This window comes from Hemiscyllium ocellatum, chromosome 9 (assembly GCF_020745735.1).
Source record: "Hemiscyllium ocellatum isolate sHemOce1 chromosome 9, sHemOce1.pat.X.cur, whole genome shotgun sequence".
Classification (NCBI taxonomy): domain Eukaryota; kingdom Metazoa; phylum Chordata; class Chondrichthyes; order Orectolobiformes; family Hemiscylliidae; genus Hemiscyllium; species Hemiscyllium ocellatum.
The window spans coordinates 21744525-21771748 of NC_083409.1; the positions used below are offsets into that span (position 1 = coordinate 21744525).

At 45.2% G+C, this 27224-nt stretch overlaps 1 protein-coding gene across 1 annotated transcript in view; it reads left to right on the forward strand.

Moving 5' to 3' along the window:
* The window catches only part of tnr (tenascin R (restrictin, janusin)), a 201861-nt gene that overhangs the window by 170133 nt on the left and 4504 nt on the right, over positions 1-27224 (forward strand). The window contains exons 17-19 of the mRNA XM_060830044.1: positions 297-448; positions 6488-6584; positions 7518-7679. Coding sequence (XP_060686027.1) covers positions 297-448; positions 6488-6584; positions 7518-7679 — 411 coding nt within the window. The remainder of the gene's footprint in view (positions 1-296; positions 449-6487; positions 6585-7517; positions 7680-27224) is intronic.

Below are 27224 nucleotides of genomic sequence, written 5' to 3' on the forward strand. Positions count from 1 at the left end.
TGCAGGCTTAAAGGGTCAAAGGAGCCATTCTGCGCTGTATGACTCTCTAATCCGATTATGAATCAAAATGATGATTTGTGATCAAAGCTGGTTTCAATGGGCCATCGTTTCATTGATTCCTTGTTTGGCCCAGTGAATATTTTATATGGTGGCTGCTTCGTTGGGATATTGAACTTGTGTATAGATACTCCTCCAGGCTGAGGAGCTGCGTGAGAATTGGAAGGATGCGTCATTTCTCTTGTGTGCCCTGTCTCCTTCAGTTCTGGATGTCCTAATTCCTTGTTTCTTCAATGTAGCCGGACGCCTTTATCCGTACCCTTGGGACTGTACTCAGCACCTACTTAATGGAGACACCATCAGTGGCATCTACACCATCTACCTAAACGGAGAGCCACAGCAAAGCATGCAGGTCTACTGTGACATGACCACTGATAGTGGCGGCTGGCTCGTGAGTAACACTCCACCCTCTCTTTGGACAGTAACTGGGTGATGATATTGAGATTATGGACATCTTCACAAAGGCGTTTGGATGGGTATATGAATAGGAAGGGTTTGGAGGGATTTGGGCCAGGTGTTGGAAGGAGGAACTAGATTGGGTTGGGATATCTGGTCGGCGTGGACGAGTTGGACCGAAGGATCTGTTTCCATGCTATATATCTCTATGACTCTCTGACTAAGATCCTCATTTCTGTCAGCTGAAGCCTTGAAAGTGGGCTGTCATACTCATGAAGGGACCTCCTAATAGTGGCGCACTCTTGCTAAGAAAACCGAGCAGAGCGATAGTACTGCAGATGAAATGCTCTTGTGAGAGTGGGCTAAACGTGACACAGGGGTGAGCTCAGCGTCTGAGCACTGTCAAGGCAAAAATTCACATCTTGATCTGCAGGTTGGGAGCAGATTTGTTTTGTTTAGAAAGTGTAGCTTCAGAAAGACCATTGTGCCAAGGTGCTGGTGGGTGAAGTGCCCATGAGTCTGGGACTCAACACCCACAGGGGCAGAGGGGGAGTCCAGGGTACCTTGACTTGGGGAAATGTGTGACAAAGTCCAGGGGGTCCTCCGGAGGTAGGATTAATCCTGAAGACCAAGCACAGGCTGGGAAACTAATGGTCAACCATTCTCTAGCCTTGAGTACAAACCAGTCAGCAGAAGAGTCATAGAGCCCCTACAGTGTGGAAACAGGCCCTTAGGCCCAACAAGTCCACACCGACCCTCCGAAGGGTATCCCACCCAGACCCATTCCCCTACCCTATTACTCTACATTTACCCCAGACTAATGCACCTAACCTGCACATCCCTGAACACTATGGGCAATTTAGCATGGCCAATTCACCTAACCTGCACATCTTTGGACTGTGGGAGGAAACCGGAGCACCCGGAGGAAACCCGCACAGACATGGGGAGAATGTGCAAACGCCACACAGACAGTTGCCTGAGGTTGGAATCAAACCCGGGTCCCTGGCACTGTGAAGCAGCAGTGCTAACCACTGAACCACATTACTGCCCCTGTGTCAGCATGGTCTTGTGTGCATCACAGTGATAATCAAAACTCAGGCACTGTTTGACACCTTAGAACAAGGCAAACCATCAGGTTAACTTTCTGTCCTCCAGAAACTCTTCTATGCTTTGCATGGAATTAGTTCTTAAACTCAGAGTCTAAGGATCCAACACTCCTAGGATAGGTACAGAATGGATATAGAGTAATTCTCCCTCTAATCTTTTAAAGTGAAAGAAAAAAAAACCCTCTATACTGACCACTTCAAACACACCTAGGACAGGGAAAAGCATGGGTTCGTCATGGAGAGGGATAGGAGCAGACGGTATAGGAAAGTAATTAATGGGGGCAGGGAGGATTACAGTGCTGATATTCTCAGGGAAATGCATAACAGAAATGTGGAGGTTATTCAGGGAGCACTTGCTGATATTACTGGATAGATTTGTCTCACTGAGGCAAGGAAGGGTGGTAGGGTGAAGGAACCGTGGGTGACAAGAGATGTGAAACATCTAGTCAAGAGAAAGAAGGAAGCTTACTGAAGGTTGAGGAAGCAAGGATCAGAAAGGGCTCCAGAGGGTTACAAGGTAGCTAGGAAGGAACTAAAGAATGGGCACAGGAGAGCTAGAGGGGCATGAAAAAGACTTGGCAGGTAGGATTAAGGAGAAATCACAAGGTGTTCTACACTTATGCAAGGAACATGAGGATGGTCAGAGTGAGGGTAGGGCCAATCAGGGATAGTGGAGGGAACTTGTGCTTGGAGTTGGATGAGATCGGGGAGGTCCTTAATGAATACTTTGCTTCAGTATACAATCGTAAGAGAGACCTTGTCGGTTGTGAGGACAGCGTGAAACTGTCTGATATGCTCAAACAGATTGGTGTTAAGAAAGAGGATGTGCTGGAAATGTTGGAAAACATGAGAACAGATAAGTCCCTTGAACCAGACGGGATATACCCAAGGTTATTGCAGGAAGTGAGGGAAGAGATTGCTGCGCCTTTGGGGATGATCTTTGTGTCCTCACTGTCCACTGGAGTAGTGCCAGATGATTGAGGGGGTGGGGGGGGGGAGGTGTGGCAAATGTTATTCCCTTGTTCAAGAAAGGGAATAGGGGTAACCCTGAGAATTACAGACCAGTCAGTCTTAGAACATAGAACATAGAAAAATACAGCGCAGTAAAGGCCCTTCGGCCCTCGATGTTGCGCCGATCCAAGCCCACCTAACCTACACTAGCCCACTATCCTCCATATGCTTATCCAATGCCCGTTTAAATGCCCATAAAGAGGGAGAGTCCACCACTGTTACTGGCAGGGCATTCCATGAACTCACGACTCGCTGAGTAAAGAATCTACCCCTAACATCTGTCCTATACCTACTATACCCCTTAATTTAAAGCTATGCCCCCACGTAATATCTGACTCCATACGTGGAAAAAGGTTCTCATGGTCAACCCTATCTAAACCCCTAATCATCTTCTCTGCACCCGTTCCAGTGCCTCCACATCCTTCCTATAGTATGGCAACCAAAACTGCACACAATACTCCAGATGAGGCCGCACCAGAGTTATACAACTGCAACATGACCTCAGAACTCCAGAACTTAATTCCTCTACCAATAAAAGCCAGTACACCATATGCCTTCTTCACAGCACTATTTACCTGGGTGGCAACTTTCAGAGATCTGTGTACATGGACACCAAGATCCCTCTGCTCATCCACACTACCAAGTATCCGACCATTAGCCCAGTAATCCAACTTCTTGTTACTCTTACCAAAGTGAATCACTTCACACTTACCTACATTGAACTCCATTTGCCACCTTTCTGCCCAGCTCTGCAGCTTATCTATATCCCGCTGTAACCTGCCACATCCTTCCTCACTGTCAACAACTCCACCGACTTTCGTATCATCCACAAACTTGCTCACCCAACCTTCTAGCCCCTCCTCCAGGTCATTTATAAAAATGACAAACAGCAATGGTCCCAAAACAGATCCTTGCGGAACACCGCTGGTAACTGCACTCCAAGATGAACCTTGACGATCAACTACAACCCTCTGTCTTTTTCCAGCCAGCCAATTCCTAATCCAAACCTCCAACTCCCCCTCAATGCCATACCTCCGTATTTTTTGCAGTAGCCTACCATGGGGAACCTTATCAAACGCCTTACTAAAATCCATATACACCACATCTACTGCTTTACCCTCATCCACTTCCTTGGTCACCTTCTCAAAGAATTCAATAAGGTTTGTGAGGCACGACCGGCCCTTCACAAAAGCATGCTGACTATCCTTGATCACATTATTCCTATCCAGATGTTCATAAATCCTATCCCTTACAATTCTCTCTAAGACTTTGCCCACAACAGAGGTAAGACTCACCGGCCTATAGTTACTAGGGTTATCCCTACTCCCCTTCTTGAACAAGGGAACCACATTTGCTCTCCTCCAGTCTTCTGGCACTATTCCTGTAGTCAACGAAGACATAAAAATCAAGGCCAATGGCTCTGCAATCTCCTCTCTTGCTACCCAGAGAATCCTAATAAATGCCATCAGGCCCAGGGGACTTATCTATTTTCACTCTTTCCAGAATTTTCAACACCTCTTCCCTACATATCTCAAAGCCATCCATTCTAATTAATTGTGACTCAATATTCACATCGGCAACAATGTCCTGTTCCTGAGTGAATACTGACGAAAAGTATTCATTCAGTGTCTCTCCAATTTCTTCAGCTTCCACACGCAATTTCCCACTCCTATCCTTGACGGGACCTATTCCTACCCTAGTCATCCTTTTATTCTTGACATACCTATAGAAAGCCTTTGGGTTTTCCCTAATCCTATCAACCAAGGACTTTTCATGTCCTCTCCTTGCTGCTCTTAGCTCTCTCTTTACTTTAGTGGTGGGCAAAGTATTGGACAGGATTCTGAGAGACAAGATTTGTGATTATTTGGCAAATCATAGCTTGGTTAGAGATAGTCAGCATTGCTTTGTGAGGTGAAAATGTGTTGCTGGAAAAGCGCAGCAGGTCAGGTATCATCCAAGGAGCAGGAGAATCGACGTTTCGGGCATGAGCCCTTCTTCAGGAAGGCTTTGTGAGGGGCAGGTCATGCCTCACAAACCTTATTGAATTCTTTGAGGATGTGCCAAAACATATTGATGTGGTGTATATGGATTTTAGAAAGGTGTTTGATAAGGTTCCCTATATTAGGCTCATTCAGAAAGTAAGGAGGCATGGGATACAAGGAAATTTATCTGTCTGGATACAGAATTGGCTGCCTCATGGAAGACAGAAGGTGGTAGTTGATGGAAAGTGTTCAGCCTAGAGCTCAGTAACCATTGAGTGTTCCACAGGGCTCTGTTCTGGGACCTCTGATCTTTGTTTTATTTTAAAAACTCGGATGAGGAAGTGGAAGCGTGGGTTCATAAGTTTGCCAATGATACGAAGGTTGGTGGAGTTGTGGATAGTGTGGAGGGCTGTTGTGGGTTGCAACGGGACATTGACAGGATACAGGAATGGGCTGATAATTGGCAGATGGAGTTCAACCTCGAAAAGTGTGAAGCGATTCGTTTTTAGAAGCTCGAATTTGAATGCAGATTACAGGGTTAAAGGCGGGATTCTGAGCAGTGTGGAGAAACAGAGGGAGATTGGGGTCCAGAAATCCCTTAAAGTTGCCACCAAGGTTGACAGAGTTATTAAGGCATATAATGTGTTGAATTTCATTAGCAGCGGGATTGAGTTTAAGAGCCTCGAGGTTATGCTGCAGCTCCTTAAAGCATTGGTTAGAGTACACTTGGAATAGTGTTCAGTTCTGCTCACCTCATTATAGGAAGGATGTGGAAGCTTTAGAGAAGGTGCAGAGAGATTTACCAGGATGCTGCCTGGACTGGAGGGCATGTCTTATGAAGAAAGGTTGAGGGAACGAGGGATTTTCTCATTGGAGCGAAGAAGAATGAGAGGTGACTTGATAGAGATGTACAAAATGATGAGAGGCATAGATAGAGTGGATAGCCACAGACTATTTCCTGGGGCAGAAATGGTTATCACATGGAGGTATAATTTTAAGGTGGTTGGAGGAAGATTTAGGAGGGATGTCAGAGATAAGGTCTTTATACAGAGAGTGGTGGGTGCATGGAATGCACTGCAGACCATTGCAATAGAGTCAGATACATTTGGGAAATTTAAGCAACACTTGGATAGGGACATGGATGATAGGGTATGTTGGTCAGTTTGATCTTCGAGTAGGATAAAAGGCCGGCATAACATCGAGGGGCGAAGGGTCTATGCTGTGCTGTACTACTGTTTGTTCTATGTTTTATAACAGAATAAAGCTTCCGCTAAGGGCAGTACGGTGGCACAGTGGTTAGCACTGCTGCCTCACAGCACCAGGTTTGATTCCAGCCTCGGGCCACTGTCTGTGTGGAGTTTGCACATTTCCCCGTGTCTGCGTGGTTTTCCTCTGGGTGCACCGGTTTCCTCCCACAGTCCCAAAGATGTGCAGAGCGGGTGAACTGGCCATGTTAAATTGCCCATAGTGTTAGGTGCATTAATCAGAGGGAAATGGGTCTGGGTGGGTTACTCTTCAGAGGGTCGGTGTGGACTTGTTGGGTTGAAGGGCCTGTTTCCATAGTGTAGGTAATCTAATCTAACTGTCCCTGTCAAACATTCCCAGGTCACAGACAGCATGGGGTGATGGAAAGCCTCTCTGACTCAACTAAAAATGCAATAAAGCTAACTCTACTTTTCAAACAGAAGGTATAGCAGCATCTGCACTGTACCATCAAACCCACCCAGCACATGGAAAGCACAGTTAGGTTTAGAATCAAGAATTCCTTATTCTAGATGGTTAGTTTTCCACATTCAGTTGGTCCATGTTATCAGAGAGCTCCCATGCTGTACTTGAAACTTCTCAAGTTTAAGGCTGTCGGCAGAGTGTGAGAGCAGTGGAGGTAACTTGGTGACGTTGAGGGTACAGTTAATGTACTACCTTTTGCTGATACAGGTGCTCCAGAGGCGGCAGAATGGACTGACAGACTTTGCACGCAAGTGGAGTGATTATCGAGTGGGCTTTGGAAATCTGGAGGATGAATTCTGGCTAGGTAAATAAAATAAATTCAAGATAAGCCTGGTTTTTCGGGAGATTGTGACTGTCTTTCACGTGGCTATCACTTATTGTCGTGGCTTTCAACTTCCTCCGCTCTCTTACTTATACCATTTCTCGGTCAATGCATGAAGCTTCTCAACTTCTCTTTAATTTCACCCCACCATTTTGCACTCTACTGGATGCTCAGTCACGTTGAGCTCTCAGCAAGTTTTAACTTTTTTAACCTTGCTTTGTTTTCTTTTTGTCATCCAGGGAATCTGATATCTTGTTGTCTTACTCTTTGCCTTTCTGGCATCACGTTTATCCTGACCTCTTTTTTTACCTACAGTGTGGAAACAGGCCCTTCGGCCTGTATAGTACTCTCAAGCACACTGTTACTCAAAGTGTAAGCGTGTTCGGATTGTATCATTCGGAGTAACAGGGTGTTCAATTTGTGTTACTCAAAAAGATAGCATATCTGGATTATGTTACTTGAAAAAAAAACTTTTACTCTGTTAGACATACTGGTACCCTGTGTAACATCTTCGCTGAGCAACACAATCTAAGTTTTTTTTTCAAGATAAAACATGTGTTTCTCAGTGTTTGGATTGTGTCACTCAGAGTAATGGTGTATTTAATTTGCATGACGTAGAATAACAGCATGTTTGGATTGTGTCACTCAAGAGTGACGGTGTATTTGGTTTGAGGGTGGTAATGCAATCAAAACATGCTGTTACTCTGAATAGCTCAACCTAAATACACAATTACCCTGAGTAACACAATCCAAACACACTATGACTCTGAGTCATGCAATCCAAATGCACTTTTATTCCAATTATTACACTGCCTGACCCTCTCCAAACATATTGTCATTGAGAGTAACTGTTCAAAATCACAACTATCTTTTGCCACCAGTAACTTGTAGACCTTTGTTATTCTACGGACATAGGGTTGGACAACATTCATAAGATCTCTGCCCAAACCAGATACGAGTTGCGAATCGATCTCCGTGATGGCCGTGAATCAGTCTATGCAACGTATGATCGGTTCTACTTGAGTGATGCCCGGAACCTGTACAAGCTGAGGATTGGAGATTACAGTGGGACAGCTGGTGAGGATCTCTAACACATTGATGTGGCTGAAAATGTATGGCTGGGTAATATCTTTGTGGATCCTACACAAAGTCAGCATTTTTGTGTTTAGTGTTTGTTTGTCACCTAGCTGGGCCAGCATTTATCCCCCAGTCCTAATTACCCTGGAGAAGGTCGTGGTGACCTGCCTTTTTAAACCATGCCAATCTATGTGGTGTCAGTTGACGCACAGTGGACCTCCTGTGGTGCACCTTTTAATGAATCCACCAGAACAAGTCAACAAATTTTCTTATCTAAGATCAGGGTGAGCCATATGAGTTTTTACACCAATCTGGTTGTTTTAGAGCAAAGAAGAACAAAGACCATTACAGCACAAGAACAGGGCCTTCCTCCCTCCAAACCTGTGCTGATCCAGATCCTCTGTCTAAACCTGTTGCCTATTTTCTAAGGATCTGTATCCCTCTGCTCCCTGCCCATTCATGTATCTGTCTAGATACATCTTAAATAATGCCATCGTGCCCGCCTCTACCACCTCTGCTGGCAGATCACAGCCCTCTCTGAGAAGACCTTTCCATGCATGTTTCCCCTAAATAGGGATGGCACAGTGGCTCAGTGGTTAGCACTGCTGTCTCACAGCATCAGGGTCCCAGGTTTGATTCCAGCCTCGAGCGACTGTCTGTGTGGGTTTGCTCTGGTTTCCTCCCACAGTCCAAAGATGTGCAGTTTAGGTGAATTGGTCAGGCTAAATTGTCCATAGTTTTAGGTGCATTAGTCAAAGCGAAATGGGTTTGGAGGGTCAGTATGGACTGGTTGGGCCGAAGGGCCTGTTTCCACACTGTAGGGAAACTAAACTAAATATTTCCCCTCTCACCTTGAACTCATGACCCCAAGTAATTGAGTCCCCCACTCTGGGGAAAAAGCTTCTTGCTATCCACCCTGTCTATACCTCTCAAGATTTTGTAGACCTCAATCAGGTCCCCCCGAACCTCCATCTTTCAAATGAAAATAATCCTGATCTACTCAACCTCTCTTCATAGCTAGCACCAGGTAACATTTTGGTGAACCTCCTTTGCACCCTCTCCAAAGCATCCACATCCTTTTGGTAAATGTGGCGACCAGAACTACATGCAGTATTTCAAATGTAGCCAAACCACAGTCCTATACAACTGTAACATGACCTGCCAGCTCTTGTACTCAGTACCCCATATGATGAAGAAAAGTATGCTGTATGCCTTCTTGGCCAATGGACCTGAACACCTAGATCTCTCTGTATATCAGTTTTCCTCAAGGTTTTTCCATTTACTGTATAGTTTGCTCTTGAATTGGATCTTCCAAACTGCATCATCTCGCATTTGCCTGGATTGAACTCCATCTGCTCTTTCTCTGCCCAATTCTCCAATCTATCTATATTCTGCTGTACTCTCTGACAGTCGCCTTCACTATCCAATCTTAGTGTCACCTGCAAACTTGCTAATCAGACCACCTACACCTTCCTCCAGGTCATCTGTGTATATCACAAACAACAGTGGTCCCAGCACAGATCCCTATGGGACACTGCTGGTCATAGGTCTCCATTTTGAGAAGCTCCCTTCCACTACTACTCTCTGTCTCTTGTTGCCCAGCCTGTTCTCTATACATCTGGCTATTATAACCTGGACCGCATGCGACTTCACTTTCTCCATCAGCCAACCATGTATCAAACACCTTACTGAAGTCCATGTATATGGCATTTACAGCCCTTCCCTCATCAAATCAGTTTTGTCACTTCCTCAAAGAATTCTATTAAGATGGTAAGCCATGAACTTCCCTGAACAAAACCATGCTGCCTATCACTGATAAGCGCAATTCTTTCCAAATGGGAATAGATCCTATCCCTCAGTATTTTCTCCAGCAGCTTCCCTACCACTGACATCAACTCACCTGTCTAGAATTACCGGGATTATCCTTGCTACCCATCTTAAACAAGGGGACAACATGAGTAATTCTCCAGTCCTCTGGGGCCTCACCCGTGTTCAAGGATGCTGCAAAGATATCTGTTCAGGCCCCAGCTATTTCCTCTCTCGCTTCCCTCAGTAACCTGGGATAGATCCCAACCGGACCTGGGGACTTGTCCACCTTAACCTCTTTCAGAATACCCAACACATCCTCTCTCCTTATGCCGACTTGACCTAGAGTAATCAACATCTATCCCTGACCTCAACATCCATCATGTCACCCTCTCCTCGGTGAATACTGAAACAAAGTACTCATTAAGAATCTCTCCCATTTTCTCTGATTCCACACATAACTTTCCTCCTTTATCCTTGAGTGGGCCAACCCTTCTCTAGTCATCCTCTTGCTTCTTATATATGAATAAAAGGCTTTGGGATTTTCCTTAACCCTGTGTGCTAAAGATATTTCATGATCTCTTTTAGCCCTCTTAATTCTTCGTTTCAGATTGGTCCTACTTCCCTGGTATTCATCCAAAGCTTCGTCTGTTTTCAGTTGCCTAGGCCTTATATGTGCGTCGTTTTTCCTCTTAGCTAGTCTCACTATTTCACCTGACACCCATGGTTCCCTAATCTTGCCATTTTTATCCATCATTTTCACACATTTCCTACAATTTTAGTCTCACTCTCATTGTGACTAGCTTCTCCTTACAAATTTATGAATTAAATTTTAATTTCCTTGGTTCAAGTGCTGGTATTTGAACTCATATTTCCATACCGTCATGTGAGAAGCAGTAGTAGGCCATTTGACCCATTGTTCCTATTGTCCCATTCCATAAGATTAGGGCTCGTAAGGCCACATTTGGAATACTATGTACAATTCTCGTCACCCTGCTATATGGAAAGAAATTATTAAACTGGAAAGGGTGAAGAAATATTTGCAAGCGTTTTACTAAGATGGGAAGGTTTGAGTTAAAAGGAGAGGCTGGATATGCTGAGACCTTTTTCCGTGGAATACCGGCAGTCTTTATAGAAGTTTATAAAATTATGACAGGCATGTATAAGGTGAATAGCCAAGCTTGTTTTCCCCCAGGATGGGGGAGTCCAAACCTGGAGGGCATAGGTTTAAGGTGAGAGGAGTAAGATTTAAAAGGGACCTGAGAGGTAACTTTTTCACCTGAAGGGTGGTGCGTTTATGGAACAGGCTGCAAGAGGAAGAGATACAAGCAAGTTCAATTTAAGAGACATTGGGACAGGTACACCAACTGGAGCGGTTCAGAGGTATATGAGCCTAATGTAGGTAAATGGGGCTAGCTCCGTTTATGGACAGCTTGGATGGGTTCGACCAATGTGCTGTTTGACTATCATTCTATGGTTGAATTAATGTGGTCTTTCTTGTTGGTCTCGTAACCTTTGATTCCTACGCCAGTCAAAGCACAGCGACAGCCTTGAAAGTATCCCACTCAACAACTGTGTATGAGCCAAACACATCCCCAACCCCCACTGACATACTATAGGACTTGCTTTGAAACTGTGAGCCCCACACTCCAGACTATGGGTGGTTCATTAGTACAGTGGCTCAGTGGTTAGCACTGCTGCCTCACATGCCAGGGACTCCGGTTCAAATCTCACCTTCGGCAACCGACAGTGTAGGATTTGCACATTCTCGCCACGTCTATGTGGGTTTCTTCCCACAATCCAAAGATGTGCAGGTTAGGGTGAGTTGCCCATAGTGTTAGGTGCATTAGTCAGAGGGAGATGGGTCTGGGTGGGTCCCTCCAATCTACCTTATCAAATCCTTTACAAGATTGAAAGCTCACTTTAATTGAGTAATGGCCCAAACCGTTCAATCTTTATTTTCATAAGACAAACCTCCTCATCTCCAGAATCAGCTGAGGGAACCTTCCCTGAACTATTTCTGATGTAAATAAAACTCTCCTTCAGCAAGGAGACCCAAACTTGACATGGAGTTCCAACTCCAACTAGAAGTGTAGCAAGAATATTACTCAAATGGAGAGCAACTGTACAAAGATGTGGTATGGAGTGATCTAGTACATGAATCAAAAACCATTAGCAGAATTGGGCAGAAAAGTGGCAGGTGGAGCCAATGTCTGTTGGTCTATATTGAGAGAATGGATTGCAAAGACCTTGAGCTTCATAAACAGAGACATCAAGGACATAAGCACAGAGGTGATACAGAACCTTTATAAAGTTCTAGTTAGGCTCTATCAAGAGCATTGTTTCCAGCTGTGATCCCCACATGCTAGGCAGGATGTGAGTGTTCTTGAGAGTGTGCAGGGGAGGATTTACCAGAATGGGTCCAGTGATTAGAGGTTTTACTGACAACGTTGTTATCCATGGAGCAAAGGAGATCGAGGGGAGATTTGATCAAGATGGACACAATTATAACGTGGAGGAGAAAGTGAGGATTGCAGATGCCGGAGAGTCAGAGTCAAAAAGTGTAGGGAAAGGCACAGCAGGTCAGGCAGCATCTGAGGAGCAGGAGAGTCGATTAGATTAGATTCCCTACCATATAGAAACAGGCCATTTGGCCAAACAAATGCACACCAACCTTCTGAAGAGTAACCATTCCCCTTCCCTACATTTTCCCTTGACTAATGCACCTAACACTATGGGCAATTTAGCATGGCCAATTCACCATAACCTGCACATCTTTGGGAGGTAACTGGAGCACATGAAGGCAACCTAGGGAGACATGGGGAGAATGTGCAAACTCCAGACAGTCACCCGAGGTTGGAATCAAACCCAGGTCTCTGGCACTGTGAGGCAGCAGCGCTAACCACTGAGCCACCGTGCCACCACTCTCAGGAATAATGATGACGGGCCTATACACGAAACGTTGACTCTCTGCCTCGGTGCTGCCTGACCTGCCGTGCTTTTCCAGCGCCACACTTTTCGACTCGATTCAGATTGAAGATTTTGTTCAGGACATCGCGGGGAGCAGGGGATGTGAGGAAGAATTTTTCTCCAGATCGAGTGCATATGAGTTGGAACTCACTGCCCATGTGGATATTCACTGTCCAAATCTGAGAGAACTTCTGTGCACCTGGCCCTGAAACTCCATCTCGAATGTTAATTCACTGCAATAACACAGTCAGCCCACTTCAACTGTGGTTGGCTCATTTTGCATCGTGTTTCTGCAACTCCTTGTCTCACCCATTCATGGTTTCCTCAGGGCAGTCAGCACGGTGAGGGCACATTCCACTATTTCCTGAAACATCTCTCTCCCTTCCTCTCCTCAAGGTCCCAACCATCACTAGGAGATACAGACCCCACTGCCCTCCTGTCCTGAAGGTGCTGACCCTCACAGGAAGGCACGCACCCACTATCACAGAGATATTTGCGGAATCTTGAATCATTGAATCCCAACAGTGTGAAAACAGACCATTTGACCCAACGTGTGCACACCGATTCTCCGAAGAGTAACCCACCCACACTCATTCCCTTTCCCTACTACTCTACATTTACTTCTGACTGATGCACCTAACCTACGCATCCCTGAGTACTACGGACAATTTGGCATGGCCAATTCACCCGGCCTGTACACCTTTGGACTGTGGGAGGAAACTGGAGCACCCGGAGGATACCCACGCAGACACAGGGAGATTGTGCAAACTCCACACAGACAGTCGCCCGAGGCTGGAATCGAACCTGGGTCCCTGGCACTGTGAGGCAGCAGTGCTAACCACTGAGCCATCCTTTGCTATGTTCAAATTAACTATTGGGCTTTTTACATCAAATGTCTTTATTTAAAAAGTAGGTTCTCATCTGTACTGTCTGTTGGATTGTTTAGAAGTAGTGGAGTTTAACTACTTTATTAACGTAAGATTTTCCCATCATTTGTCGTTTTCCCAATTGAATGATCCGCCCTTAGTCCATGGGAGGAGGGCTTTGGAAGTTTGTCAAAGTTACTGTCAGGGGTCTGATCTGGGTCCACAGTCGATGAGTCAGTTTTCCACGTACCAAGACTGATCTCTGAACTCTTGGTGATTTGTTACAGGAGTTTCTATAGTTAGGGTGTTCTCTTTGTGTCTGGGTAAGAGACAAAACCTTGTCAGTCTGAGTAGGAGCAAATAACTGCACTGAAAACCACAAATGCTGGAGATCACAGCAAGTCAGAACGTATCCACGGAGAGAGCCAAGCTCACTTTTCGAGTCTAGATGACCCTTCCTCAGAATGTCAGCGAAGTGGTCAGTACTTATGCGATAATTGGGGGCACGTTGGCAATGGTGGGGTTCGAGTGCTGGTAGAGAAAAGGTGTTGATAGTTCAGATTAGGTGATCGGGATGTGGGAATGGTAGAACAATGGTGTGTTTAACTGCAAGACTTGAAGGGGTAGACGATCCCACTGGGGTGTGGAGGGGTGGGTTGGGGGGTGCGGTGAGGGCATGGTGACATAGAATGTAACAAATAAAGCTAACAAAAAGAAAGAAATGGGAGCTACGAAACAATTTGAAGGTGTTGGACCCAGTATTAAGCCCAGAAGGCTGCAAAGTACCTAGCCTGTAGGTGAGATGTTGTTCCCCTGGTTTTCACTGTGATTCACTGGAACACTGCAGTATGCCGAGGACAGGTATGTGAGCATGTGAGCAGGACGCTGTGTTAAAATAACTGGCTATGGGAACTTCGGAGTCATGTCTGCACACAGACTGTAGGTGTTCTGTAAAGTGGTCACCCAGTCTGTGTTTGATTTCTCCAATGTAGAGTTGGCCATGCTGGGTGCAGCGAATACAGTACACAAGACTGGGAATGCTGCTTTACCTGGAAAGACTATTTAGGTCCTTGGATGGTGAGCAGGGAGAAGGTGAAGGGGCAGGTGTTGCACTTTCTGCTGTTATATGGGAAGGTGCCATGTGAAGATGGGGTGATGTTGGTGGTTGTAAAATGGACAAGGGTACAAAGAGCAAAAAAACAGGCCCTTCGACCCTCTAAGCTTAAGACCATAAGACATAGGTGTGGAAGTAAGGCCATTCGGCCCATCGAGTCCACTCCGCCATTCAATTATGGCTGATGTGCATTTCAACTCCACTTACCAGCATTCTCCCCACAGTCCTTACTTCCTTGTGACATCAAGAATTTATCAATCTCTGCCTTGAAGACATTTAGCGTCCCGGCCTCCACTGCACTCTGCGGCAATGAATTCCACAGGCCTACCACTCTCTGGCTGAAGAAATGTCTCCGCATTTCTGTTCTGAATTTACCCCCTCTAATTCTAAGGCTGTGTCCACAGGTCCTAGTCTCCTCGCCTAATGGAAACAATTTCCTAGCATCCACCCTTTCCAAGCCATGTATTATCTTGTAAATTTCTATTAGATCTCCCCTTAATCTTCTAAACTCCAATGAATATAATCCCAGGATCCTCAGCCATTCCTCGTATGTTAGATCTACTATTCCAGGGATCATCTGTGTGAATCTCTGCTGGACATGCTCCAGTGCAGTGTGTCCTTCCTGAGGTGTGGGGACCAAAACTGGACACAGTACTCCAAATGGGGCCTAACCAGAGCTTTATAAAGTCTCAGTAGCACAACAGTGTTTTTATATTCCAACCCTCTTGAGATAAATGACAACATTGCATTCACTTTCTTAATCACGGACTCAACCTGCATGTTTATCTTTAGAGAACCCTCAACTAGCACTCTCAATCCCTTTGTACTTTGGCTTTATGAATTTTCTCACCGTTTATTCTTTTTTCCAAAGTGCAAGACCTCGCATTTACTCACGTTGAATTCTATCAGCCATTTCCTGGACCACTCTCCCAAACTGTCTAGATCCTTCCGCAGCCTCCCCACTTCCTCAGTACTACCTGCCTGTCCACCTAACTTCGTATTATCGGCAAACTTCACTAGAATGCCCCCAGTCCCTTCATCCAGATCATTAATACATAATGCGAACAGCTGCAGCCCCAACACTGAACCCTGCGGGACACCGCTTGTCACCGGCTGCCATTCTGAAAAAGAACCTTTTATCCCAACTCTCTGCCTTCTGTCAGACAGCCAATCCTCAATCCATCCCAGTAGCTCACCTCGAACACCATGGGCCCTCACCTTGCTCAGCAGCCTCCCATGTGGCGCTTTATCAAAGGCCTTTTGGAAGTCTAGATAGACCACATCCACTGGGTTTCCCTGGTCTAACCTACTTTTCACCTCTTCAAAGAATTCTAACAGGTTTGTCAGACACGACCTCCCCTTACTAAATCCATGTTGACTTGTGCCAATCCAGATCCTCTATCTAAACCTGTTGCCTATTTTCTAAGGATCTGTATCCCTCTGCTCCCTGCTCATTCATGTATCTGTCTAGAAACATCTTAAATGATGCTATCATGTCTGCCACTACCACCTCCACTGGCAATGCATTCCAGACACTCACCAACCTCTGTGTAAAGAACTTTCCACACATATCTCCCTTAAACATTTCCCCTCTCACCTTGAACTCGTGACCCCTAGTAATTGAGTCCCCCACTCTGGGAAAAAACTTCTTGCTATCCACCCTGTCTATAACTCTCATGATTTTGTAGACCTCAATCAGGTCCCCCTCAACCTCCGTCTTTCTAATGTAAATAATCCTAATCTACTCAAGCTCTCTTCATAGCTAGCGCCCTCCATACCAGGCAACATCCTGGTGAACCTCCTCTCCAACATCCTCTCCAAAACATCCACATCCTTTTGGTAATGTGGCAATCAGAACTATACACAGTATTTTAAATGTGGTCAAACCACAGTCTTATACAACTGTAACATGACCAGCCAACTCTTGTACTCAATACCCATCTGATGAAAGAAAGCATGCCATATGCCTTCTTGACTACTCTATTGACCTGTATTACCACCTTTAGGGTACAATGGACCTGAACACCCAGATCTCTCTCAACATCACTTTTCCCCAGACTTTTCCATGTACTGTATAGTTTGCTCTTGAATTGCACCTTCCAAAATGCATCACCTTGCATTTGCCCGGATTGAATTCCATCTGCCATTTCTCTGTCCAAGTCTCCAATCTACCTACATTCTGCTACTCCACCAATCTGAGTGTCATCTGCAAACTTGCTAATGAGACAACCTACATCTTCCTCCAGATCGTTTATATATATCACAAACAACAGTGGTCCCAGTATGGATCCCTATAGGACACCACTGATCACAGGTCTCTACTTTGAGAAACTCCCTTCCACTACTACTCTCTGTCTCCTGCTGCCCAGCCAGTTGTCCACCCATCTAGCTAGTAAATCCTGGACTCCATGTGACTTCACTTTCTCCATCTGCCTACTATGGGGAACCTTATCAAATGCCTTACTGAAGTCCATGTAAATCAGTACACTCCCAGAGTGTTCTCACTCAGCTCCTCGCTCTCCCTGCTCCCGCTGCGGCTGAAAATGGAGGCCACTGACTCTCGAGGTAAGTCCTTTTAAGAGGGAAACATAGGAGGGAATGATGCCTGCGAAATGCAGATGGGGTGTGCGGGAGAGATATGTTTGCTGGTGGCATTCTGCTGGAGTTGTCTAAAATTGCAGAGGATGTACCTTTGAATGCAGAGGCTGGTGGGATGAAAAGTAAGGACCAGAGGTATCCGCTCACGCTGTTGTGAGTGATGGGAAGGGGCAAGGATGGAAGCATGGGTGATAGGTCAGATGCAATTGAGGGCCCTGTCAACCACAAAGGGTGGGAAACCACGGTTATGGAAGAAGCAAGCCATGTCAGCAGCGCTGCTTTGGAAGGTGGCATCGCCTAAAAACAGGTGCGATGTTGGCAAAGAAACTGGGGGATTGGGATGGAGTCCTTACAGGGCATGGGGTGTGAAGAGCTTTACTGAAGGTATACAGAGCTATACAGAGGAATTGTGACTGTAGATGGGCAGGGTCTGGAGCAGTGGAAAGAGGATGGAGTCAAGGTCAGAGGAAATGAGCTTGGTGAGGTGGGAACAGGCTGGTATGGCAGGCCGACTGGGACAATCTGCTTTGTGAATTTTGGGAAGGAGATAGAAATAGGCTGACCGGGGGTTAGGAGACACCAAGGTTGGAAGCAGTGAGGAGGATGCTCCGAAAGTATTGAGGGTTGGTGGTAGTCCTGGCAACAGTGGCTTGACGTTTGCATGCGGAGTCACTGTTCAGGGAATGGAAGGAAGGAGTGCCGAAGAGCTGATGCTGAGACCCTGCAAGGCGAAGGACCAGTGCACCAGACTATAACAGCACTGCCTTTGTTGGCGGTTTTGATAACCAAGTTAGGGTTTGACTTCAGAGAGTGAAGTGTGGATTTTTCGAAAGGGAGCAAGTTACAGTGCGTGAAAGCAGCAGAGGAATTGAAACAGACAATGTCAGGTCGGCAGTTTTCAATAAAGAGATCAAGGGCAGGTCAGAAGTCAGGAAAATGGAGGGTGAATACTGGAGGCAGGTGAAGGGATCTGTGAAATGGAGACTGAGGGAAGTCCTGTCTGAAGAAGTGAGCATAGAGACAGAGGCAGGGGCGAGCCCGGAATTCATTAAGGTCGGAGAGGGGGAGCGTAAAGATATGAAGCTGAGTCCTTTGCCAAGGACAGTACGTTCACTCTCAGAGAGGGGAAGGACAGGAGATTAGATTAGATTAGATTACTTACAGTGTGGAAACAGGCCCTCACCGACCCTCCAAAGAGTAACCCGCCCAGACCCATTTCCCACTGATTAATGCACCTAACACAACGGGCAGTTTAGCATGGCCAATTCACCCTAACCTGCACATCTTTGGACTGTGGGAGGAAACCGGAGCACCCGGAGGAAACCCACACAGACACGGGGAGAATGTGCAAACTCCACACAGACAGTCACCTGAGGCTGGAGGAGGTATAGTGAAAACATGGCAAGAGCAGAGATTGGGGATGTGGCCTCAGGGAAATAGGAAGTGGTGGCATATGAGGGCTGGGAAGGGGTGGGTGCCAAGGAACGGCCCACGTAATGTATGTTGGAATCCATAAATTGTTGGGACTTGTGAGCCTTGGTGTCCATAAGAAAATATCTTTAGTTGAGGTGACAGATGAGGCGAAGGATGAAGTGAAACTAGCTTTGAGAGGGATGAGTCGATATTGCTTTAGCGTGGACTCAAGTATGCGCATGTGATGACACATTGCGTTGATTGTGGATCGCAGAACGTGGCGGGAGCAGCAGTCTGAAGAACATTGTATGCATTGGGGATACTTGTAATCCCGGGCGGATTTGAAACAGGAAGGGTGGAAGTTGAGTTGAAATCCATGTGGGGTAAGTCTGAGTCACTGGCAGTCGCTGAGGAAACCTGGCTGTGGAAGCAAGTTTTGGCAAACATCTTGTCGAACACCAGGAAAGCAACAAAGATGAGAACTGACTAGAAACTAAAATGGGAATTGAACTGCTTTAGCTGAAATACCAGGAGAGATGGGCAACTGGAAAACCCAGTCTGTTAGTTTTGGATAGGGCCAAGCAGTGTTACTTTGTTAAAGCAGTTAATTGAGCAGCACTGAGAGGCTTTTGAGTGAGGAATAATCTAATTGTGGCTGGGCTGCAGAGTGTTAAAAAGATACTGAAGTGACAGGAGGAGGAATACTCAGAGCCTGCAGACAGAATGTATCACCTCTCACTTCTCTTTATTTGAGTAAAAAGATTTTTAAAAACATTAAAAAGATAAAAAAAACAAAAAGATTCAAGAAAGAACTCTAGCCCAAAAAAAGATATCGATCCAGCTGATCAACTCGTGAAATGAAGAAAAGCTATTATCCTCCAGACATCATTTTAGTAATGTTGAGACAATCAAAAAGACTGTGATAAACAGTGCTCCACCTTGTGGTCTGGACTTCAGATCTTTAGAATCCTGACAATGCAGATAGAAGCCACTCAGCCCATCAAGTCTGCACCAACCCTCTGAAAAGCATGCCATCCAGATCCACACTCCCCATTCCCACATTTACTATTCATCCGGCATTTGGTGTGCACAGCTCATTGAAGAGCATTCAATACAGCACACAATGTTCTTGGCTTTATTAGCAGAGACATAGAGTACAAGAGCAGGGAGGTGATGTTGAACTAGTGCAAGACACTTGTTAGACCTCAGCTGGAGTATTGTGCACACATTGTAGGAAAGATGTGAACATATTGGAGACGGTGCAGAAGTGATTTACAAGAACGGTTCCAGAAATGAGAAACTTCAGTGATGAGGATAAATTGGAACTATTCCCCACGAAGGGAAGGTGGCCAAGATTGAGATTTAATAGAAGTTTTCAAAACCATGAATTGGCTGGATGGGGTACATTGGGAGGAGCTGTTCCCACTTGTCAAGGGGACACAGATTTAAAGTGATGTGCAAATGAAACAAAAGTGATGTGAGAAAAAAAAACATTCAGTCAGTGAGTAGTTAGGGTAAGGAATGCACTGTCTGAAAATGTGGTGGGGACAGGCTCAATGAAGGGATTCAACAGGGCATTGGATAGAGTCATAGAAATGTACAGCATAGAAACAGACTCTTCGGTCCAACTTGTCCATGGGACCAGAAATCAAATTAACCTAGTCCCATTTGCCAGCATTTGAACCATATCCTTCTAAACCTTTGTATACCTATCCAGATGCCTTTTAAATGTTGTAATTGTACCAACTTCCACCAACACACCTAGCAGCTCATTTCACACAAGCACCACCCTCTGCGTGAAAAGGTTGCACCTTGGGTCCCTTTTAAATCTTTCTTCTTTCACCTTAAACCTATACCCTCTGGTTTTGGACTCCACTACTCTGGGGAAGAAAAGCCTTATCTGTTTACCCTATCCATGCCCCACATGATTTCATAAACCTCTATAAGATCACCTCTCAGCCTCCAATGCTCCAGGCAAAATAGCTCCAGCATGTTCAGCCTCTCCCTCTAGCTCAAAGTTTCTAACCCTGACAACATCCTTGTTAATCTTTTCTGAACCCTTTTAAGTTTCACAAAATGGGGCGGCACGGTGGCTCAGTGATTAGCACTGCTGCCTCTCAGCACCAGGGTTCCCAGGTTCAATTCCAACCTCAGGTGACTGTGTGGAGTTTGCACATTATTCCATGTCTGCATGGGTTTCCTCTGGATGCTCCAGTTTCCTCCCACAGTCCAAAGATGTGCCAATCAGGTGAATTGGCCAGGCTAAATTGCCCATAGTGTAAGGTGCATTTGTCAGAGGGAAATGGGTCTGGGTGGGTTACTCTTCGGAGGGTCGGTGTGGACTTGTTCAGCTGAAAGGTCTGTTTCCACACTGTAGGGAATCTAATAATAAAAAAAAATCTTTCCTATAGCAGGGAGACTAGAACTGAACATAATACTCCAAAAGCAGCCTATTCAATGATCTGTCCAGGCACAACATAACCTGCCAATTCCTATACTCAGTGCACTCACCAATAAAGGCAAGCATACCAAATGCCTTCTTCACCACCCTGCCTACCTGCGACTCCATTTTCAAGGAACTATGAGCCTGCACTCCAGGTTGTATGTTCAGCAACTCTCCCCAGGACCTGACCATTAAGTGAATACATTCTGCCCTGATTTGCCTATCAAAATGCAACAGCTCACATTTATCGGAATTAAATGACATTTGCCACTCCTTGGCCCATTGACGCATCTGATCAGGGTTCCATTGTACTTTGAGATAACCTTCTTCTCTGTCCACCAACTTTGATTAGATTACTTACAATGTGGAAGCAGGCCCTTCGGCCCAACAAGTCCACACCGACCCGCTGAAGCGCAACCCACCCATACCCCTTACCTTACACTACGGGCAATTTAGCATGGCCAATTCACCTGACCCGCACATCTTTGTGGGGTATGGGTGGGTTGCGAAGGGCCTGTTTCCACACTGTAAGTAATCTAATCTAATCTAATCTAATCTTTGGATTGTGGGAGGAAACCGGAGCATCCGGAGGAAACCCACGCAGACACGGGGAGAACGTGCAAACGCCACACAGACAGTCGCCTGAGGCGAGAATTGAACCCAGGTCCCTGGCGCTGTGAGGCAGCAGTGCTAACCACTGTGCCACCGTGCCACCCTCAATGATGTCTGCAAACTTACTAACCATACCATCTATATTCACATCTAAATCATTTATCTCAGTGACAAAAAGCAGTGGACCCAGCACCGATCCTTGATGCACACCGCTGGTTACAAGTCCTCCAGCCCAAACCACAACCCTCCACCACCACCTGTTATGGGTAGTAAGAACCCAGCTACTTAACAGGAGATTGGCATGAGGTTTGATGCAGAGAAGTATGAGGTAGTTCACTTCGGAAGAAGTAACAGGAATGCAGAGTACTGGGCTAATGGTAAAATTCTTGGTAGTGTAGATGAACAGAGAGATCTCAGTATCCAGATGCATAAATCTCTGAAAGTTACCACTGACGTTGATAGGGTTGTTAGAAGGCAAATGGTGTGTTGGCCTTTATTGATAGGGGGATTGAGTTTCGCAGCCAGAAGCTTCAGCTGTACAAGCCACTGGTAAGGCTGCACCTGGAGTGTTGCATACAGTTTTGGTCACTGCATTATAAGAAGGATGTGGAAGCTTTGGAAAGGGTTCAGAGGACATTTACTAGGATGTTGCCTAGTATGGAAGGAAGGTCTTACGAGGAAAGGCTGAGGCACCTGAAGCTATTTTTGTTAGAGAGAAGAAGATTGAGAGGTGACTTAATCGAGACGTATAAAATAATTAGAGGGTTAGATAGGGTGGATAGTGAGAGCCTTTTTACTCGGATGGTGAAGGCTAACATGAGGGAACGTAGCTTTAAATTGAGGGGTGATAGATTTAAGACAGATATCAGGGTAGTTTCTTTACCCAGAGTAGTAGGGGCGTGGAATGGCCTGACTGCAAAGGTCGTAGACTCGCCAACATTAAGGGCACTTAAATGGGCATTGGCCATACATATGGTAATAATGGAATGGTGTAGGTTAGAAGGGCATCAGGTTAACTTCACAGGTTAGCGCAACATCGAGGGCCTAAGGCCCTGTACTGTGGTGTGGCGTTCTATGTTCTATGTTATAGAGGTGAAGTAGATAGTAAGGCTATTGCAGGCACAGTGAGCTGAATGGCCAATCTGTGATTCTATATTTTTTCACTCACAATATTTGTGTCAACCTATCTGTATTTGTCATGTGTGTGTGTTTGTGTGTGTGTGTGTGTGAGAGAGAGTGTGTTTTTGTGTGTGTGTGTGTGTGTGTGTGTGCTGGGTACATGTTGTTACCAGTGACTGAGGTCATGCAGTCAAGTTCCAGGAAGGATACTTAAATATTTGGAGTTGGAGGAGATTAATATTTAGCTAATTTGCAGACAAGCCAATGACGGTGGAACTATGAAAATAATGAGGATCTGATGTTTATTCATGACGTAGACCTGTAGTCTATTGTAATCCTCGCCCCTTTTTTGGGACAATCCCAATCAAGAATATCTCTCCGATAGTTCCAATCAGCCTAAGGTAGAGAAAGGCTGGTGGATCTGAAAGGCTGGTGGAATCCTTTCCCAAGGGAAAAGAGCCAGCCAAGATTATTACCCTCAACCGGACAGCTATTTTTGCAAGTTAAAGTCAGATTGTAATGTTACTGAATACGATAATGCTCCAGTAGAGCCTCCTCAGTAATGTACATCCCAACCAGAGGGCATACAGAGTCAGTTTCTCAAGTCTGTGATATATAAGATTCTGAGACAATAAAATACTAAAGTTTATTAAACAATGCAACGGGTGATTCAAAGTCAAATGGAAGCAATACGTCACAACCTCTTTTTCTTGATTCTTTCATGAAATGTGAGAGCAACAGCATTTGTTGCCCACCCATAATTGTCTGTGAACTAAGTGCCTTGCTAAGCCATTTTGGAGGGCAATTAAGTCAACCCTATTACTGTGCGTTTGGAGTCATCTGTAGGCCAGATCTCCCTTAGGACATCAGATAGGTTCTAGGCTGGGATATAATAATTATTTTTAATAAAAACATCCATTTTGCATGTTAATCCTTACTGTACAAGCTTGTCACACAGGATATATTTCAAATAATTGAACTGCACAATGACACAAATAGCTTGGTGCAATGGTTGGACACATTACTGAAAGAATTTAATCCACAGAAGTATGAAGTGGTTGATTTTGGTTGGAAAAACATTGAAAACCCGTATTAAGTAGTGGTACAATTTTAAATGGAGCTGAAGGAGTTGTGTGTACATGTGCATAAATCACTGAAGGTGTTAGAACAAGTAAACAGAGTAGTTAATAAAGCAAACAGTGTCCTTGATGCTTGGAGCAACAGCAAAACTGGTGCGGGCCAAGTCCTGGAGCAGGAACACAGTGAACAAGGGTTGAGTTGTGGGCCGGAGCCCAGAGCGGGAGCAGAGCAAGCCCTGGATGGAGGCCAGCGAGTGGAGGCTGCGTGGCTTGGTGTTCTGAAGCTCAGAGGGCACAGACCCATTTTGGAAAAGAACGACGAGGACTATAACTTGAATATTTTATAGACGCTTATTTTGAGAAGATTTGTAGCTCAGGTTGAGGCTCTGGATGTAGGTTTGCTCGCTGAGCTAGAAGGTTCATTTCCAGACGTTTCGTCACCCTACCAGGTAACATCATCAGTGGGCCTGTTGATGATTCCTGCTTTCTTTTTATTCTCACTCTATATTCCCATCCTAATTTTTTTTTAACAATTTAAATTTCGTGCTAACATTTAAGGTAATTGTACTGAGATACTCTGTCCTGAAGATGGCGCCAAGAGGTGATACTACAAACTTTTCCCTGCACTCATTCAAGTACACTTGACAATAAAGGCTATTCCATTCTATTAGGGCACAGAACACAGGAGCAGGGAGGTGATATTGACCTTGTATATAATCAACAGGTAGACCTCAACTGGAGTATTATGCAGCATTGTTGACTCCATGTTATAGAATGTGAATGCATCGGAAATCATGCAGAAACTATTTATCAGATTCGTACCAGGAATGAGAAACTTCCCTGATGAGGATAGATTAAGAAGCTGGGACTGCTTTCCCTGGAGAGAAGAAAACTGTGGAGGAGATTTGGTTGAAAATCAGGAATGGACTGAACCGAGAAGTTGGGGACAAACTGTTCCCTTGGAGGAAGGGCTGGGAATAGTGGAGGACAGATTTAAGGTGATTCATAAAAGAAGGAACGGTGACACGAGGACAAACTTTCTCCCGCAGGGAATGGTTTGGAAGCTGGAATGCAGTGCCTCGGAGTGTGGGAAAGGCAATTTCAGTCAATGCTTTCAAGAGGGCATAAGTCATGGAGTCACAGAGATGTACAGCATGGAAACAGACCCTTCGATCCAACTCATCCATGCCGACCAGATATCCTAAATTAATTTAGTCCCATTTTCCATCATTTGCCCCATATCCCTCTAAACCCTTCCTATTCACATACCCATCCAGATGCCTTTTAAATGTTGTAAATGTACCAGCCTCCACCACTTCCTCTGGCAGCTCATTCCATACAGGCATCCTCTGCATGAAAACGTTGCCTCTGAGGTCCCTTTTAAATCTTTCCCCTTTCACCTTAAACCTGTGCTCTCTCAACCTTGGATATTCACACTATCCATGCCCCTCATGATTTTATAAACTTCTATAAGGCCACCTCTCAGCATCTGATGCTCCAGGGAAAACAGCCCCAGCCTGTTCAGCCTCTCCCTATAGCTCAAATGCTCTAACCTGGCAACATCCCTCTATATCTTTTCTGAACCCTTTCAAGTTTCACAACGTCCTTCCAATAGGAAGGAAACAATAATTGAACACAGTATTCCAAAAGTGGCCTATCAATGTCCTGTACAGCCGCAACATGACCTCTCAACTCCTGTACTCGATGCACTGACCAATAAATGCAAGCATCCAAACGCTTTCTTCACTATCCTGTTTCTAATTTCAAGGAATTATGAACCTGCACTCCAAGAACTCTTTGTTCAGCAACACTCCCCAGAAATTTACCGTTAAATGTATAAGTCCTGCTCTGATTTGCCTTTTTAAAATGCAGCACCTCAGTTTTATCCAAATTAAACTCCATCTGCCACTCCTCAGCCCATTGGCCCATTTCATCAAACTCCCGTTGTACTCTGAGATAACCTTCTTCGCTGTCCACTATACCTCCGACTTTGGTGTCAGCTGCAAACTTATGAACCATCCCCCCATGTTCTCATCCAAATCATTTGTATAAATGACAAAAAGCAGTGGACCCAGTGGATCCTTGTGGCATAGTGCTGGTCACAGGCCTTTCGTCGGAAAAGTAACCCTCCACCACCACCCTTTGTCTTCTACCTTCGAGCCAGTCTGTATCCAAATTGCTAGCTGTATTCCACATGATCTAACCTTGCTAACCAGCCTCCCATGCGGAACTTGTCAAACGCCTTACTGAAGTCCAGATAGATCACGCCTACTGCTCTGCCCTCATCAATCCTCTTTGCTACTTCTTCAAAATCTCAATCAAGCTAGTGAGACACAAGTTCCCATGCACAAAGCTGTGCTGACTACCCCAATCAGTCATTGCTTTTGCAAATACATGTAAAACCTATCTCTCAGGATCCCCTCCAACAACTTGTCCACCACCGACGTCAGGCTCACTGGTCTATAGTTCCCTGGCTTGTCTTTACCGCCCTTCTTAAACAGTGGCACCACGTTAGCCAACCTCCAGTCTTCCGGCACCTCACCTGTGACTATCGATGATACAAGTCGCTCAGCAACAGGCCGAGCAATCATTTCCCTAGCTTCCCACAATGTTCCAGGGTACACGTGATCGGGTCCTAGGGATTTATCCACCTTACTGTGTATTAAGATGTCCAGCACCTCCTCCTTTCTTACATGGATGTTTTTGAAGATTTTGCTATTTATTTTTCCAATTTCTGTAGCTTCCATGCTCTTCTCCACTTTAAACACTGATGCAAAATACTCGTTTAGGATCTCCCTCACCTTCTGCGGTTCCACACATGGGCAGATCATTATGGGTTCTACTCTCTCCCTAGCTACCCCTTAACCCTTAATGTATTTGTAGAATCCCTTTGGATTCTCCTTAACCCTATTTGGTATAGCTATCTCATGTCCCCATTTTGCCATTCTGATTTCCCTCTTGAGTATGCTTCTACTGCCTTTATCTAGGGATTCACTTGATACCTGACATGTTTCCTTCTTTATCTTGACCAAAACCTCGATTTCTCTAGTCGTCTAGCATTCCCTTCACCTACCAGTCTTGCCCTTCACCCTAACAGGAACATACTGTCTCCGAACTCTCAGTATCTCGTTTTTGAAGGCTGCACACTTCCCAGCCGTCCCTTTACCTGTGAATATTCACCCATTATCAAGTTTTGAAAGTTCTTGCCTAATACCATCAAAATTGGCCTTCCTCAAAATAAAACTTTAAGTTTTAGATCCAGTGATCTAACAGATTTATGATCACTGGCCCCAAAGTGCTCCCCCACTGACACCTCAGTCACCAGCCCTGCCTTATTTCCCAAGAGTAGGTTAAGTTTTACACCTTCTCTAGTAGGTACATCCACATACTGAATCAGAAACTTTTCTTTTACATGCTTAACAAATTCCTCTCCATCTAAACCCTTAACACTATGGCAGTCACAGTCTATGTTTGGAAAGTTAATCCCTTACCATAACCACCCTATTACTCTTATAGATAACTGAG